Source organism: Suricata suricatta, chromosome 10 (genome assembly GCF_006229205.1).
Source record: "Suricata suricatta isolate VVHF042 chromosome 10, meerkat_22Aug2017_6uvM2_HiC, whole genome shotgun sequence".
In the NCBI taxonomy this organism is placed as follows: domain Eukaryota; kingdom Metazoa; phylum Chordata; class Mammalia; order Carnivora; family Herpestidae; genus Suricata; species Suricata suricatta.
Genome location: NC_043709.1, coordinates 51,616,631 through 51,633,729, shown reverse-complemented (window position 1 = coordinate 51,633,729; position 17,099 = coordinate 51,616,631). Strand labels below are relative to the sequence as shown.

At 37.5% G+C, this 17,099-nt stretch overlaps 1 protein-coding gene across 6 annotated transcripts in view; it reads left to right on the top strand.

The window, feature by feature from the left end:
• The window catches only part of MON2 (MON2 homolog, regulator of endosome-to-Golgi trafficking), a 113,589-nt gene that overhangs the window by 33,631 nt on the left and 62,859 nt on the right, over positions 1 to 17,099 (top strand). For all 6 annotated transcript variants that reach the window (XM_029953563.1, XM_029953562.1, XM_029953566.1 and 3 more), the window contains 3 exons: positions 8,201 to 8,325; positions 8,724 to 8,860; positions 10,918 to 11,071. In XM_029953563.1, coding sequence (XP_029809423.1) covers positions 8,201 to 8,325; positions 8,724 to 8,860; positions 10,918 to 11,071 — 416 coding nt within the window. The remainder of the gene's footprint in view (positions 1 to 8,200; positions 8,326 to 8,723; positions 8,861 to 10,917; positions 11,072 to 17,099) is intronic.

Here is a 17,099-nt window from a genome sequence, read left to right as displayed (position 1 = left end):
AATGTATTATTCAGTGTCTTCACTTCAGAATTTTTTAGGTATTTATAGTATTCTCCTAGTTAGTCTAAGAAAGATTTATGCTATCCTTTCTTAAATCTTGCTTATGTTTATATAGTATTTTAATGTATATCAAAGAGAGTCATGGCCTATTATCTGAAGGCAGTGTAGAATTTGTGGCTTGGGAATTTAGCTTCTTAGCTAATTATCTATATCTCATTTGAAGGATAATTAAAATTATAGTATCTTCAATTTATGCTGCTTTCATTTATACTATTTTATGTATCTTTTAAATTTTTTATTTTTTATTTTTTTGATGTTTTTTATTTATTTTTGAGAGACGGAGACAGCGCAATCAGGGGAGGATCAGAGAGAGAGGGAGACACAGAATCTGAAGCAGGCTCCAGGCTCTGAGCTAGCTGTCAGCACAGAGCCCGACGCCGGGCTCGAACCCACAAACTGTGAGATGATGACCTGAGCCGAAGCTGGACGCTTAACTGACTGAGCCACCCAGGCACCCCTATTTTATGTATCTTAACAGATTAAAATGAAAACGTTAAAAATTTGGTGAACTCTAGGATTAATAGTCAACTATTTTAGTTTCTAGTCCAGTATTGCATTTATTTGCATAAATTTATGATTTTGTCATGATATTCTGATCATAATGCACCAGTGTAACAATATTTCTCAGAGAAAATGGTGTATTATATTTCTTTTTAATTTTATGTTAAGTCAAATCCAGCATTGTACTTTTTTTTTTAGCTTGTATCTTTACTTTTAATTAACAGGAATAATTGATTATTGATCATTGTGGAATAGTAAACTGTATAAACTTATAATACCTCTCATACTGTGAACAGTTGATGTACTAAATATTAGAGATAACCAACAACTTCACAAAGTAAGAGATAGTAGTTTACCCTAAATCCTATGGAAAGCTTTTTAAAATAAAGGGCTTAGGGCTTTTTTTTTTTTTAAGCTACTTAGCATAAACATGTGGATTTTCTTTTCATATTCTAAATCCATTTATGCAAGGTGTATTCAGAAATAAGCTTTATAAACACTGTAGTTAGAATTATTTCTGGCCACACAAGGTATATCTATAATATACATGGATTGATTTAATGCATTGTTTACAGAAATCTGAAGGAAATCAAGTCACTTCAAAAGTGTTGCTATTTGTTAGGGACCCTGTTAGGTTATCAGAGTTGGGTGCCAAAGCTTTAAGAGTCTTTTGGCATACTTATAATTCTTGGCTTGGACTTTTTCTCTTCTACCCATGTTAATAATACGTAATTGAACATTTTAGTACATAAGTTTATGAACTTACTTTAGTTCATAGCTCCATCTTTCTCTGTAAGGATTAACTTTTTAAAAACAGTTTTTAATGTTTTATTTATTTTTGAGAGAGAGAGAGAGAGACAAAGTGGGAAGGGGCAGAAAGAGAGGGACACCAGAATCCGAAGCAGGTTCCATGCTCTGAGCTGTCAGTGCAGAACCCTATGCTGACAGGGCTCAAACCACGAACGGTGAGATCATGACCTGAGCCAAAGTCGAACACTTAACAGACTGAGCCACCCAGGCGCCCCAAGGATTAACTTTTTAAAAATCACAATCAGTGATTTGTGTCTACTTTCTGTCTCACCTAATTCTTGGAGCACTCCCAGCACACCCGGACCTGCTAGGAACAAAGGCAAGCCTGTTGCTTGCTGCAGCCCAGAGAGCATAGTACTGCAGACATACATCAGGGGAAGCTTCTGAATAGAAACAAGTAAACGTCTTCAGCTGGGAAATTATATGCAGAAGCCCAGAGAAAACAAATTGACAAAAGAGGTTTGAGAGGTTGTCAGGCTGATTGAAGTTCTTTCCCTGTACAAAGCCATTCCATAAAGCCTAAAAGAGTTGACTTTTTCAACAAAAACAAAAAAATAAGGCATACAGAGAAACAGGGAAATATGGCCCAATTAAAGGAACACAATTAATCTTCAGGTACTAACTCTAAAGAAATGGTGGTCAGTGAAATTACCTGACAAATTCAGAATAACCATCATAAAGATGCTGAGTGAGCTAAAAGAGAATATAGACAACTAAATGAAATCAAGGAAATGGTGTATGAATAAAATGAGAATATCAATAAAGAGGTAGAAATTATAAAGAACAAAACAAAAATTCTAAAGCAGAAGAATACAGTAATTCTGAATTGAAAAATTCAGTAGAGAGGGGTAAATAGTAGACTAGATCAAGATCAAGAAAGAATCAGTAAACTTGAAGACAAGTCATTTGCAATTCCCAGGTCACAGGAGCAAAACGATAAAAAGCATGAAGAGCCTCTGAGGGACTTCTTGTATATCATCCAGCAAACCACCATACCCATGTCTAGGGTGGTACTCCTGCACTCACATATCAGATGTGTGGATTTTTTCCCACATCAGCCAGTTCTCTGACAGTCAGAGATGGTACATTCAGTTCAACTCTGACACTAATCAGAGTTAGTACAGACCCTATAGATAAGGGCTCAGTCCCACAAGACTCCCCCATTACAGATGCCAGTCGCAAGTAATGCTTTGCCTGGGTATCCACAGAGTCTAAGTTGGCTGTAAATGGGAAGTTCCGACAACCTCCTCTTTGGGGTTGGTAATTTGCTAAATTGGTTCACAGAACCTAGGAAAACAGTTTACTTACTATTGCTTATTTATTACAAAGGATAATTTAAAGGATAGCAATGAACAGACACATGAAAAGATTCACAGGGTGACATCTAGAAAGGTCCCCAGAGCTTCTGTCTCTACAGAGAAGTTGGGATGTGCCACCTCTTGGCATTCACCAACCTGGATGCTTCCTAAACTCCATACTTTCAGGATTTTTATGGAGGCTTCACCATGTCAGCATGATTGATTATTAACTCAGTTTCTACCACTCTCCCTTCTCCAGAGAATGAGAGGTGAGGCTGAAAGTCTCAAGCTTCTAATTATGAGTATTTTTTCTGGTATCCAGCCCCTATCCTCCAATCCACCGAGGGTTGCCTCATTTAAATGGAAAAATCACATAGGAAATTCCAGGAGACTTAGCAGTTCTGTGTCAGATACTCTTATCACTCAGGAAATTATGAGAATTGTAGGAGCTCTGTGTCAGGAACCAGTAGCAGAGACCAATATATATATTATTACTTCACAATACGTTATGGGAGTCTCAGATGAGGGAAGCAAGAGGGAGAGAGCCAATTTGAAGAAGTAATGGCCAAAACCTTCCCAAATTTGAAGAAGGAAAGGGATGTACAAATGTATGAAGCTTAGAGAATTATAACTAGGATTAATCTAAAGAGAATTATACCAAGACACTTTATAATTAAGCTGTTCAAAGTTTCAGAGAATCTTTAAAGCAGCAAAAGAAAAGCAGCTCATCATGTGCAAGGGAGGGCTCATAGGCTCAGTAGATTTCTCAGCAGAAATCTTGCAGCCCAGAAGGGAGTGGGATGCTATATTCAAAGTATTGAAAGAAAATAAAACAAACCCTGCCAACCACAAATACTATATCCAGCAAAACTTTCCTTTAATAATGAAGGAGAAATAAAAACTTTCTCAGATAAACAAAAGCTGGTAGAGTTAATTACCCATGACAAGGCCAAATACCTATTACTCCCCTACTCATTTTCTTAAGTATTATCAGAGTTATCTTAGGAGAGCTTCTCTAAAATACTGATTTACATTAAATTAAGAGTATAGGAAGAAAAGATATTTCTCCTTTACCTTTTCATATCAACTAGTCAATCAAAGAACACCAAGTCTTCTATTCTCACAATAATACAACATGCTATAAAAAAACTTTTACATTTTTATTAAAAAAAAAAAGTCACCTGGTGCTGGCTCATACCCCCTCCAGACTAGAATTTTGAAGCCTTAACCTCTAATGTGGTAGTATTTAGAGATGGAAAATTTGGTAGGTAATTAAGTTTAGGTGAGGTCGTGCTGTAGGGCCATCATGACGGGGTTAATGACCTTATAAGAGACGCTAGAGAGCTGTCTTGCTTGCTCTCTCTCTCCCTCTCTCTCTTTCTGCCATGTGAGAACACAGTGATAAGCAGCTGCCTGCAAGTTAGGAAGAGCGCTCTCATGCAAATCTGACCTGCTGGCACCCTGATCTTAGGCTTCTTGCCTCCAGAATGTGATAAATGCATTTCTGTCACTTAAGCCACCGGGCTGTGGTGCTTTGGTGTGGTATCTCCGCAGACTGAGAACTTGGTCTCTGTCCACCAGTTCTAGTATGTAGCAGTTCAGAGATACAGATATCTCCTTCCTCAGTAATTTTGGTTTTGGAGGAAATTGCTGGTTTTGAGCACATGTATTTCAGACACTATACAAAGTATTTTACATATATTCACTGAGACTTTACTACAACTGAAAAAATAAGGCTCAGGATATTTATGTAATTTGCCTGAGATTATACTTTATAAGCACAGAGCTGGGATGTTAACTCATTCTTTTAGACCCCAAAACCCTCTCTCTTAATCCCAGTGCATTTTTACTACTTCTCTGTTTTCTTATTTCTCGTTTCTTTTCTCTCCAAGGTTGTTTAGTGTCACATTTTTTATACTGTTAACATACTATTCTGCATATTTTGACCTTAATCTCCTTAACTTGGGGGGATAAAAGCAGAAGATAAGTAACAGCATCACCAGCTACAGGAAAGATTGAATATTACTGCCTAAAGGTAGAGAAAGGTCTACTTCCGTGCACTTCGCTCATGCGGGATGATGACCAACTGGTAAAATTTCCCATCCTAATAGGTTTAGGACTGTGTTTGTAAAGATTAATTCTTTAGATATATTTAAAATATTAATTCTTCACTGTCACACTTTGTGATATTGGCACTTGTCAGTATGAGCAAGTTCAGACATTCTACAGTTTCGCCAAGGGTAAAAGTTAAAGGGATGATACTTGTGGAATAAGATATGTAATTTATGTGCAGTGCTTCTCTCTCATTTCTTTGTGTTTTCTTTATTTAAACATGGAAATGATACTTCTCCTAGGAGACACACTGGAGTAGTAGTTCTTATCATTAGCAACAAATACTGTTATTTGTTTCCCTATGGCTACAAGCTTACTTTGTTCACTTTTGATTAAGTGTCTGCAGTGTACACAAGTCTGAATAGTCATAATTTACCATTTGCTCTTTCAGCTAAAATGATGTTTCTTAGGGGGAAAAAAGTAACTAGATCAGACAACCATTGTACTTTGATACATAGAAAAAGCACTTCATATATATTCTCATTTTGTTACACAGAAAATTAAACAGACATGCACTTACAGGTCAAATTTAATAAAATTAACAATTTGTATTTTATTTTTTATTTATGCTTATTTTTTAAATTTATTTATTTTCATTGTGTTTTTTTAGTGAAATAGACCTTTTTCAAACAAAATTGTGTGTGGGAGTGAAGAATACATTGACACTAGGGCAGTTTGGTGTTACTGCCTTGATTCTGGCTGAAGTACCTGCTGGTATACTCACACTGCTTTAGTTGTCAGTGCAAATGTTAATACACTGAGAATGGCAAATAATGTTTTAGTATTCCTATAAAAATAATCGTGACCTCATTTTGACCCTACTTTGGGAAATTACTTAACTAGGGAGTCTGTTCCCCGCCATTATTCACTAGCTTATTTTGTTGTATCAAGTAGCTCAGGTATGAAGATAGCTAATATTAAAAATTTAGTTCTCTTAATATACCTAGAGTGATTGGACGAAATTGGAATGCTCCAGTCATTCAGGAAGAGAGATAATATAGCTGGTATACTGTATTCTTTCTCTTTTCTGTCGCCTGAGCTAGTTGCTTCTCTGTCCTCTGAATCATTTAGGCTTTGTGTCCAGATAACTTTTTTAGGAAGATAGTTTAAGGGATTTGTGAACGTTAACTATAAGTTGGCATCATATCTCTTTTCTGCCTTTGACTAACTGCTTTTAAAAAGGAATGGATAGGGTGAAATTAACTTTCCCAACTTAATTTTCTTCTTCACATACATGTCTCCAACAAAGGATCTTGGCACAACAAATCCATTAGCTATAAGGTGGTTAACTCTTATCAGCCCTTGAGGAATAGACTCCTGCATTATATTCTATCAGACTGTCTTTGTTGTGTCCTTTTTTTTTTTAATATTTTATTTATTTTTGAGACAGAGAGAGACAGAGCATGAGAGGGGGAGGGGCAGAGAGAGAAGGAGACACAGAACCGGAAGCAGGCTCCAGGCTCTGAGCTAACTGTCAGCACAGAGCCTGATGCGGGGCTCGAACCCACAAACGTGAGATCTGACCTGAGCCGAAGTTGGAGGCTTAACCGACTGAGCCACCCAGGCGCCCCGTCTTTGTTGTGTCCTAAGCCAACAGTTATCTTAATGTACATACTTCCTTCTCAGAAATCCATGTGCTACTGTGATTAAAATTTCTACCAGAATGACTTTGATTAATCTAAAGCATCAGCTGTCTCTTGACTACTCTCCAGTACCAAAAGACTGTAGGAATTCAGAAACATTTATCACTCTTCATGCTAGTATAATGGAGTTCATGAGATATCTTTATGTCACATTAGGCCAATTAGACTTAGGCCTTAGATGCCATTCTTAATACTTGTTTCCCCGTGAGTGCAGCTTCTTGGGGGAATGGCTTAACAAATTCACAACGGATGCCCTCCATTGATGTCCTTGAGAACAACGCAGAGACCTCAACACTGGTTGTCTGATTCAGATTTTCACACCTGGCAGGGAGGGTGGAAGAGAGATCGAAGTTCCGACCTCAGGAGAGAGGCTCTCATTTACCCAGATCCCAAGGTTTCAGTGGCTGTAGTGTGCGTATTTGGAGGACCCACTAATGTTAAAACTCTGTTGTAGTTACAACTTGCATAGTGAGCCACCAGCATGATTCTTTTTCAATTCTTTACTAAAAAGGGATCATTTCATTTAGAAAAGAATGCTTCGTATTTGCATGGCACTTTATCATGTTTAGGGGATGTTTTTATTCTTATAATTTCTCATTTGATTTTCAGGGAGAAGCTTTCATCCTTTATTCATAAGCTTATGTAGCTTGTCATCCACTCAGTTGGATAAAGCTGAGCCCATCCCATTTCTGATCTAGTGCTTTTCAACTGTATCATGTTTAGCACAGTGATAAGCCCTATTTTAGGACTTTCTTCTTCAATAGCAATCCAAGAATAATGTTTTTAATTATTCCTCCTGCCTTATCCTCATTATTATGCCCTAGTTTTAAGCATCCAGTTAACAGTACAGAAAGGCGTTAGAAGATACTAGCTTCTGAGACTGTGGGCTGACATCCTGAGGGCCGCTCTATTCCTGAAATGTCTTGCCCCACGTGATGCTCACTCATTTCAGGGCACCCCCCGCTGACTCCTCCATTAATGTGCTGCACTCGGTGTAAAAGGAGGGTTCAATTTCGCCCAGTAATCATAGTGTCAGGTTCTAACCTTGCAGAGAAGCTGCTGTGTCATCAGTTATGTGTAACAGAAGTAATCTATTAACTTTTGAAAGAACTGGTTACTTTTTTTGGTTAATTTATTCATCTATCAAACATTTCCAATGTGTAATGTTGAGAACGTGCTCTAAACATTTTTATTTTCAAAGAGCTTGCAGAGGAGATGGTTTATATTAATAGTAATAATAGCTGATTTTATAAAGCAAAACTAGGTACGAGGCCTCATTCTAAGTACTTTATATCTTATACTTGTCAACTGCTCTGGATTCCTTTTAGTTTTTCTACTAGAAAATACACATTCAACATGCTTATGTTTGTCACCTCTTTGTTTAAGCGGCAAAAGAATATATGGGAAAACCTGTGGTATTATTAAAGAGTAGAATATACATCCTATCAGCAGTTTACGTGATAGTGCTACCTGGCAGCACTGAGGATGGTGTGATGGTGCAGAGTGCTTTCTTAAGAATGAGGGTAAAAGATTGACCCTGTGAGCAGATGACTAGTGTGTTTTCAGGGATGTATTTAGAAAGAGACTGATTATTTTTACTGTTAGCTTTTCCCTGTGCAACTGCTTTTCCCTTCTTTATCTCTGCTTCCCATGAAGAATTTTAATTTGTTTAAAATTAGAAGATTTTATTGATTTTTCCATAAACTAAGAACAAGAATGCAACTTATAAATTCTTAGATTTAAAGAACTATTATTTTAAAATCTTATACTTTTTAGGTAACTGAATGTGAGATATTTTTGTCACTTCTGGTGAAATTTCTGGATGCAGATAAACCGCAGTGGCTACGAGCGGTTGCAGTAGAATCAATACACAGACTGTGTGTGCAGCCTCAGCTATTAAGGTAAGACCTTAGCAGTATTTAGTTAAATGGGTTAATGTTTCTGCTAGTAGGAAGACTGTAAGTATTTATTCCCAAACGTTAGTGATTTCTAAACAAAAAAACATTGTGTATTGTATGTATATGGAGAGGTAGGGGTGTGAGTGTGGAAAACAGCTGAGAAGTGGGCAAAAAACGGGTAGGAATTGCCATCAGTCCATATTTACTGGTTAATACAGCAAAGAAAAATTCTTTTAGAACATTGACCTTAGTCTTAACCTTTGTACTAACTTAGTAAAATCACTCAGGTGTGATGAAGTTTTAGGTGTAGCATTCAGACTGATAAATCAAAATCACTTGTTATTAAAAAATGCTAATATATTCAGATATTTTCCACAGAAACTTTTAAAATTATTTTACAGGTCATTTTGTCAGTCCTATGATATGAAACAGCATTCTACCAAGGTTTTTCGTGATATTGTAAATGCCCTGGGATCTTTCATCCAGTCATTGTTTCTTGTCCCTCCTACTGGAAATCCTGCTACAACAAACCAAGCTGGTAAAGGCTAATTCATATTTTGTTTTTTATATTCTGCCATGATTTCCAATATTTACTATTCTGAGAGGGTATTTTGTAGAAATTTTGTGACTAGAGAAATTTGGATTACCTAAATGTGTTGGCAGGAAAGACTTTCACTTAAATAATATTCAATCTCAGGGCACCTGGATGGCTGTCGGTTAAGTGCCCAACTTCGGCTCAGGTCACGATCTCATAGTTCGTGGGTTCTAGTCTCATGTCAGACTCTGTGCTGACAGCTCAGAGCCTGAAGACTGCTTGGCATTCTGTGTCCCTGTCTCTCTCTAGCCTTCTCCATCTCACTCTGTCTTTCTTAAAAATAAAATTCACATAGTAAAAAAAGAAAGGTTTAAAAAAGAAAAGCTCAATCTCATTGAGGCAACTGTGTTTGTTTGTTTGTTTTAAGTTTATTTATTTTGAGAGAGAGAGAGAGAGAGAGGGAGAGAGAATCACAAGCAGGCTCTGCACCATCATAGCAGAAGCCAGCAGGGCTCGAACTCATGAACCATGAGATCACAGCCTGAGCCAAAATCAAGAGTCAGATGCTTAACTGACTGAGCCACCCTGAAGCTCCTATTTCTTTCTTTCTTTCTTTCCTTTAATGTTTATTTATTATGAGATTGAGAGCATGTGCATGAATGGGGTAGGGGCAGAGAGAGGGAGAGAGAGGATCCTAGTCAGGTGCCATGCTGTCAGCCCAGAGCCTGACTTGGGGCTTGATTCCACAAACCATGAGATTATCACCTGAGCTGAAATCAAGAGTTGGACGCTTAACTGACTGAGGCACCCAGGAGCCCCTGTGTTTATTTCTTTCCAGACTATGTTTCCTTCTCTGGTATACTTTTAGTTTCTCTAATTACATAAGAATAAGTGAAATAAGTCAGGCGGAGAAGGACAGATACCATATGTTGTCACTCATGGGTCTAACAGGAGAAACCTAATAGGAGACCATGGGAATGGGAAAGGGGGGGAAAGAGTTGGGAGAGGGAGTGAGGCAAACCATGAGAGACTTTTGAATGCTGAGAACAAACTGAGGGCTGAAGCGGGAGCGGGTGGGAGGGTAATGGTCATGGAGGGGGCACTTGTGGGGAAGAGCACTGGGTGTTATATGGAACCCAACTTGGTAATAAACTATTAATAAAAAAAGACTTTAGAAACTTATCTTCATTTTAAAAGAGTCTTCATTTTGTGCCTCTTTTTAAAGAGTCTGGTTCACCATCTTAGGAGGTCTGTTAGTCTTTTAACAAAATGGGTGAACTTGATTTAAGCTTGTTTGGAAATCAGTGTACAACTTCTAGTTTCTCTTTGTCTTCTGTATCTTCCACTTTTTACTATCTGATTAATGTTTTTTTAATTCATTATTTTCACCTCTGATAAAAATGGACTAACAGAAAGTATATTATAAAGTTTCTCAGTAGTTTTATTTATTAGTACTTTTTTTGATAAAAAAGGTGGTGGGGCACCTGGTTACTCAGGTGGATAAATGTTCAACTTTTAATTTCAGTTCGGGTCATGAGATCCTTTTGTTGGGCTCTGTGCTGGGCATGGAGCTAGCTTAAGATTCTCTTTCTTTCTCCCTCTGCCCCTCTCCCCTGCTTGTACTCCCTCTCTCTTTAAAAAATAAAAAAAGGAAATGATGTTCTGGGGGACAGAGAGACTTTCTAATAGCCAAAACAGGATTGATGAACTTCATTTATTTGTGCAATATCCAATTCCAACTTGTAGAACAAATTAAAAAAATTTTTTTTAGAGAGAGCAGGAGTTGGGGAGAGGGGCAGAGACAGAGGGAGGGAGAGAGAGAAAGAGAAAGAGAGAATCTTAAGCAGGCTCCAGACTCAGCATGGAGCCTGACTCTGGGCTTGATCCTACGACCCTGGGATCATGACTGAGTCAAAATCAACAGTTGGATGCTCAACTAACTGAGCCACCCAGGCACCCCTAGAACAAAATTTGTTTTAAATTGAACGGATGTTTGAATCTCATTGGTTTGTAATTAAGTAGTAAATTGGTATCTTTGCTTACTTTTCCTTTTCTAATAGGAAATAATAACTCAGGGGGCCCTGTGTCAGCACCAGCGAACTCAGGAGCGTTGGGGATTGGTGGAGGGGTTACTTTGCTACCAGCATTTGAATATAGAGGAACTTGGATACCTATTCTGACTATCACAGTACAAGGCAGTGCAAAAGCCACCTAGTAAGTAGCAGTAGTCTTCTTTTGTAATGATTGATGTTGTTGGGGTATTTTATTCTGAAATGTCTTTCTTTCATTAAAGTTTGAAGTTTAAACCTAGTCATTCTAATACAGTTTAGAACTAATTTTTACTAATTTTATTTTGAGATTTTTACTGAGGATTGGATTTTGTTTTTTGTCTTTTGTCTGTTTGTAGACATGTTAATAGCATTATGAGACACAATGTGGTTTCTCTACCTGAAGACATAGTCAGCTGTGTTATATGGGGTTTTGATTTCAGTGTATGAGTTGATTTCAGACCCTTTGGACTTAGGTCTTCTAATACTAACTGACTTGACCAGCAGCACATTATTTAACATTTTAAAAATCGCAGTTTCTTCACCTATAGAATGGGAGTAGTGATATATTTACTTTCCAGGATTCTGCAGGTGAGAAAAGGTATTTTAACTGTTTGGCTAATTACACTGTTAGGGTTTAACACACAGTACTTTTAGTTTAATTAATTTTAAGTGTTTAATGGATTCCATATGTGTTATTTGTATTGTCATTATTCATTTCAATTTAACAAATACATAATCGGTAGTTAATTGTTGATTTTTCTTAAGTCAACGTGAACTGCAGTGCTACAGAGATAGAGAGTCAACACCACATAGAGTTAGTGCTGCAGCTGTTGTGCGGCGGTTAACGCATACGTTTTGAATGTGTGGTGTGTCTCATTAAAACACTACTCTGGTGACAGGAAATCAAACCTTAAAATGTGAAGCGGAGTCTCTCACTAGTTTATTGGTTTGTTTGGTTATTTATTTATTTACTTATTAAAATTTGAGCATGGGGGCGCCTAGGTGGCTCAGTCAGTTAAGGGTCTGACTCTGGCTCTGGTCATGATCTCACAGTTTGTGGGTTCAAGCCCTGCGTTGGGCTCTGTGCTGACAGCTCAGAGCCTGGATCCTCCTTCGGATTCTGTGTCTCCCTCTCTCTCTGCCCCTTCCCTGATCATGCGTGCGCTCTCTCTCTCTCTCTCTCTCTCTCTCTCTCAAGAATAAATAAACATTTTTTTAAAAATTTGAGTATAGTACACACGTTACATTAGTTACAGGTGTGCAATACAATACAGTGATTTGACAAATTTAAGCATTACGTTGTGTTCACCAAAACTGTAGCTCCCATCTGACCTCTTACATCACTGTTACAGTGTCATTGACCATATTCTTTATGCTGGGTCTTTTATTCTTGTCACTTATCCATTCTTTTACTGGAAGAATTGGAAGCCTGTATCTCCCACACCCCTTTACTCATTTGCCCAATCCCCTTTTCTCTGACCTGTTTAAATGATAAATATATAAGGTGTAACAGTCTGCATTGTATAATAATGACATTTTGCTGTGCAGCTTTATTTTGCCTAAAATTATACAAGCGTAGAGTTATAGAGGACTGAAGTATTTAAAATTTATTGTTATTCTGAGCCCTTTAAAAGACAATGTTACCTAGTCTCCTGTAAGCTTTGGCTTGTTACAGAGGCTAGTGGTACAAGTATACTAGAGTATCAAATTTAAAAGAATCAGATTTCTAGCATGAAGAAGACAGTGATCTCACTCACTTTCCCACCTTGTTTTGTAAGTTGAAAAAAACCCCGACATGGAACTAAATTGCTGTCCTCATGGAGCTTACATTTTAGTGAGTGATATAGTCAGTGAAGACTCAGATAAACATGTAATATCTCCTTGGGTAGTGATTAATTCTTTGAAGAAAAAAGAAGTTAAGGGGATAGAGAGTGACCAAGGTAAAGATGGGGACAGAAATGATCTCTGAGGATATAAGATTGAGCAAATACATAATTTTTTTAAAGTAGTTTATTGTCAAATTGGTTTCCATACAACACCCAGTGCTCTTCCCCCCAAGTGCCCTCCTCCATCACCACCACAACCCTTCTCCGGGAGCTCCCCCTTCCACTTCAACCCTCAGTTCGTTTTCAGTATTCAGTAGTCTCTCAAGTTTTACATCCGTCTCTCTCCCCAACTCTCTTTCCCTCTTCCCCTCCCCCCGGTCCTCCATTAGGTTTCTCCTGTTCTCCTGTTAGACCGCAAATACTTAATTAAATGGAGAGAGCAAAGATGATTGCTTGAGGAAGAAAAATTAAAACAAATGACAAAAGAGTAAATACTTGGCAAAGAAATGCTTTTTTATTAAAAAAATGGAAGTCTGACCCAGTGGTTTAATTTTTTTAAGTTCACTTTTTTTTTTGAAAGAGACAGACACAGTATAAGTAGGGGAGGGACAGAGAGAAAGGGAAGAGAGAGAATCACAAGCAGGCTTCGTTCTGCCAGCACAGAGCCTGATGTGGGGCTTGAACCCACAAAGCTGTGAGATCGTGACCTGAGCCAAAATCAAGAGATGGCTGCTTATCCAACTGAGCCACTCAGGGGCCCCTGAAACCAATTGTTTAACTTATTCTTTTTGTTTTAAGAAAACAGCAACTAATTTTTTTTTTAAGTTTATTTATTTTGAGAGAGAGAGAGTAGGAGAGAGAGAATCCCAAGCCAGCTTCACATTGTCAGTGTGGAGACTGATGCGGGGCTTGATCCTGTGAACCATGAGATCATGACCTGAAATGAAACCAAGAGTCAGATGCTCCACCAGCTGAGCCACCCAGGGAGCCCAGAGCCAATTGTTTATTGATAATTTAATTCTTGCCAATTAAGAGAATTGGATTTTAACTAGTTCTGCTACTAATTACTGTGATTTCGACTGTAGCACATTATTTCACTTGAGGACAAAGTTAGGACTAAATCTCTAAAGGAACATTTAGGGGTGCCTGGGTGGCTCAGTCAGTTGAACATCCGACTTCGGCTCAAGTCACGATCTCACAATTCATGAGTTCAAGTCCCACATTGTGTTCTGCACTGACAGCTCAGAGCCTGGAGCCTGCTTTGGATTCTGTGTCTCCCTCTCTCTTTGTCCCTTGCCCCCTCTCTCTGTCTCTCTCACTTTCAAAAATAAACATTAAAATTTAAACAAAAAAATACAGGAACATTTAAATAGATCTTTGTAGTGCTGTAAAAACTGAGATTACTCACCTCTGAAATCAAAAATAGCTAAAAAATTTTGGGTGCTCTTCTGTATATGGATTACCTTGTTTTCACTGAAGCTTCCTTGTTGAATTGGCATCTTTTATTCATTCATTTGTTTTGAGATTCAGTATAAAGTCATTTTAATTATTTTCTTTGAAGTATACATGTAAATCTTGATTGTGTATTCTGTTCTTATATTGACTTTTTAAGTATGTAATCATTTGAAAACTTAATTGGTGGGGCGCCTGGGTGGCTCAGTCAGTTAAGCCTCCGACTTCGGCTCAGGTCAGATCTCACATTTGTGGGTTCAAGCCCCGCATCAGGCTTTGTGCTGACAGCTAGCTCAGGTCCTGGAGCCTGCTTCCGGGTCTGTGTCTCTTTCTCTCTCTGCCCCTCCTCCTTTCATGCTCTGTCTCTCTCTGTATCAAAAATAAATAAAACATTAAAAAAAATAAAAAAAAAGAAAACTTAATTGGTGTATAGACAGAAGTAGTTTTGACATAACTATTGTTGACTGTTCTTTCAGATTAATTACACTAATTAATAATAGCCATTAATTACAGTATGGTTCCTTTCAAAGATGGGCTGTGACAGTTATGCAACTTTACCTAAATTTAAAATTATTTAAATAAATGGGTTATATTCTATCTAAAACTGGAATTTATTTAGTGATTTTAATAAAATAGCCCTGAAGTATTATTGAGGTAAGAAAGCATAGGCTTTGTTTTAGGTTGTATAATATGTATAATAAAAATACATAAATCACCTTTTTCTTCTAACTATTCTGGCACTTAAAGTCTTTGCCATAGACTTTGGAGATTAGTGTTTTAGATATTTAGAATTATTTTATTTGTTTTAGATGCATTTTCACAGTAGATCATTTGTTCTTTGAAAGTAGAGATTTGTCTGAAAGAAGTTAGTGCTGATAGGGTTAACGTGTGGCTCTGTACAGTTGAATCCAGAAACTTTACCCTCCCCATTTGAGCTTAGATTTCAGTGCTCATAGCTGGCACATGCTAGGGGCTAAATTGATAGGCTTTAGAGTCAGACTTGGGTAAGAACTGTTGATTGGTAGCGGTGTCACCTTAGTCCTTGGTTTCATCATTTGTATCTTCTAAGGGGTTTTGTGAGGAATTTAAACAAGACAAATCCACCAAAAAATCCCTAAGAGTTCCAGGCCAAGAATAATTGCACAACATATGAAAGCTAGCTATTTAGTTTGAGTTTTGCATTTCTTTATAAATTTCCTACCTCCAGTCTAGAGTATGATTCAGGGACTTTTAGAATTTGAAGGAGGAAATCTGTTTTAACTTATTTAATTAAAAATTTTTTTTTCAAGTTTATTTATTTTGAGAGAAACAGAGCACAAGCCAGGGAGGGGCAGAGAGAGAGAGAGAGAGAGAGAGAGAGAGAGAGAGACAGGCAGACAGACAGAGACAGAGAGGGGGAGAATCCCAAGCAGATTCTGCAGAGTTGGCACAGATACCAATGTGGGGCTCAAACTCATGAAACCGTGAGATCATGACCGGAGCCAAAATCAAGAGTCAGATGTTTAACTGACTGAGCCACACAGGTGCCCCGTTTATTAACTTTTCTTATTGTAACCTTTAGTGATTTCAATTTTATGAGATGTGATTCACAAACCATAAAATTTAGCCTTTCACAGTGTATAATTTATGCTTTTATTATATTCAAAAGCTACACAACAATAATTGCCATTTCATTCCAGAACTTCTTCATCACCCCAGAAAGAAACCTCTTACCCAGTTATCAGTCATTCCCCAGTCTCCCTTTCCCCACCGCTACCAGCCATGAATCTATTTTGTGTCTCTACTGCTTTGCCTATTCTGGATGTATCATATAAATGCAATCATACAATAAATATTCTTTTATTCAGGCTTTCACTCAGCATGTTTTGAAGGTTTATCCATGTTGTAGGATATATCAGTACTTCACTTCTTTTTATGGCTAAATAATTCCAGTTTATGGATGTACTGCATTTTGTTTAAGCATCATTTGATGGGCATTTGGGTTGTTACCACTTTTTGGCTTTTAGAGATAATGCTGCTATGAGCATTTGTGTGTAACTTTTTTCCTTAGACATATGGTTTCATTTTTCTTGGATATATAAGTGTTTAACTTTTGAAGAACTGCCAAACCATTTTCCCAAGAGACTCTATTAGTTTACATTCCCACCAACAGTGTATGAAGGTTCAGATTTCACCACATTCTGAGCAATACTTGTTACTCTCTTTTGATTATTGTCGTATTCTTTTGATCATAGCCATCCTAGTGGACATTAAATGTTATCTTACCACATTTCAATTTCATTTCTCTAAAAACTGATGACATTGAGTATCTCATTCTTGTGCTTATTGGCCATTTATATACCATCTTGGGAGAAATGTCTTTTCAGATCCTTCGTTCCTTTTTAATTTTTTAAAAATTGTTATTATTTAGTTATAAGTATTCTTATATATTCTTAAGTCCCCTATCAGATATATGATTTGCAAAAATTTTCCATTTTTTGGATTGCCTTTCAGGTATCCTTTGAAGGACAATTATTTTTTAATTTTGATGAATTCAATATATTTTTTTCTTTTGTCACTTGTACTTTTGGCATCATGTCTAACTAATCAGTACTTAATATAAGGTTATGAAGATTTTTGCCTATGTTACCTTCTCAGAGTTTTTAGTTTTTAGCTCTTACATTTAGGTCATTGATTCATTTGGAGTTGACTTTTTTTTAAATTAAAAAAATTTTTTTTTTTAATTTTTGAGAGACAGGGAGAGACAGCGCGAGCAGGGTAGGGTCAGAGAGAGAGGGAGACACAAAATCTGAAACAGGCTCCAGGCTCTGAGCTAGCTGTCAGCACAGAGCCTGACGTGGGGCTCGAACCCATGAGCTGTGAGATCATGACCTGAGCCGAAGCCGGTTGCTCAGCCGACTGAGCCACCCAGGC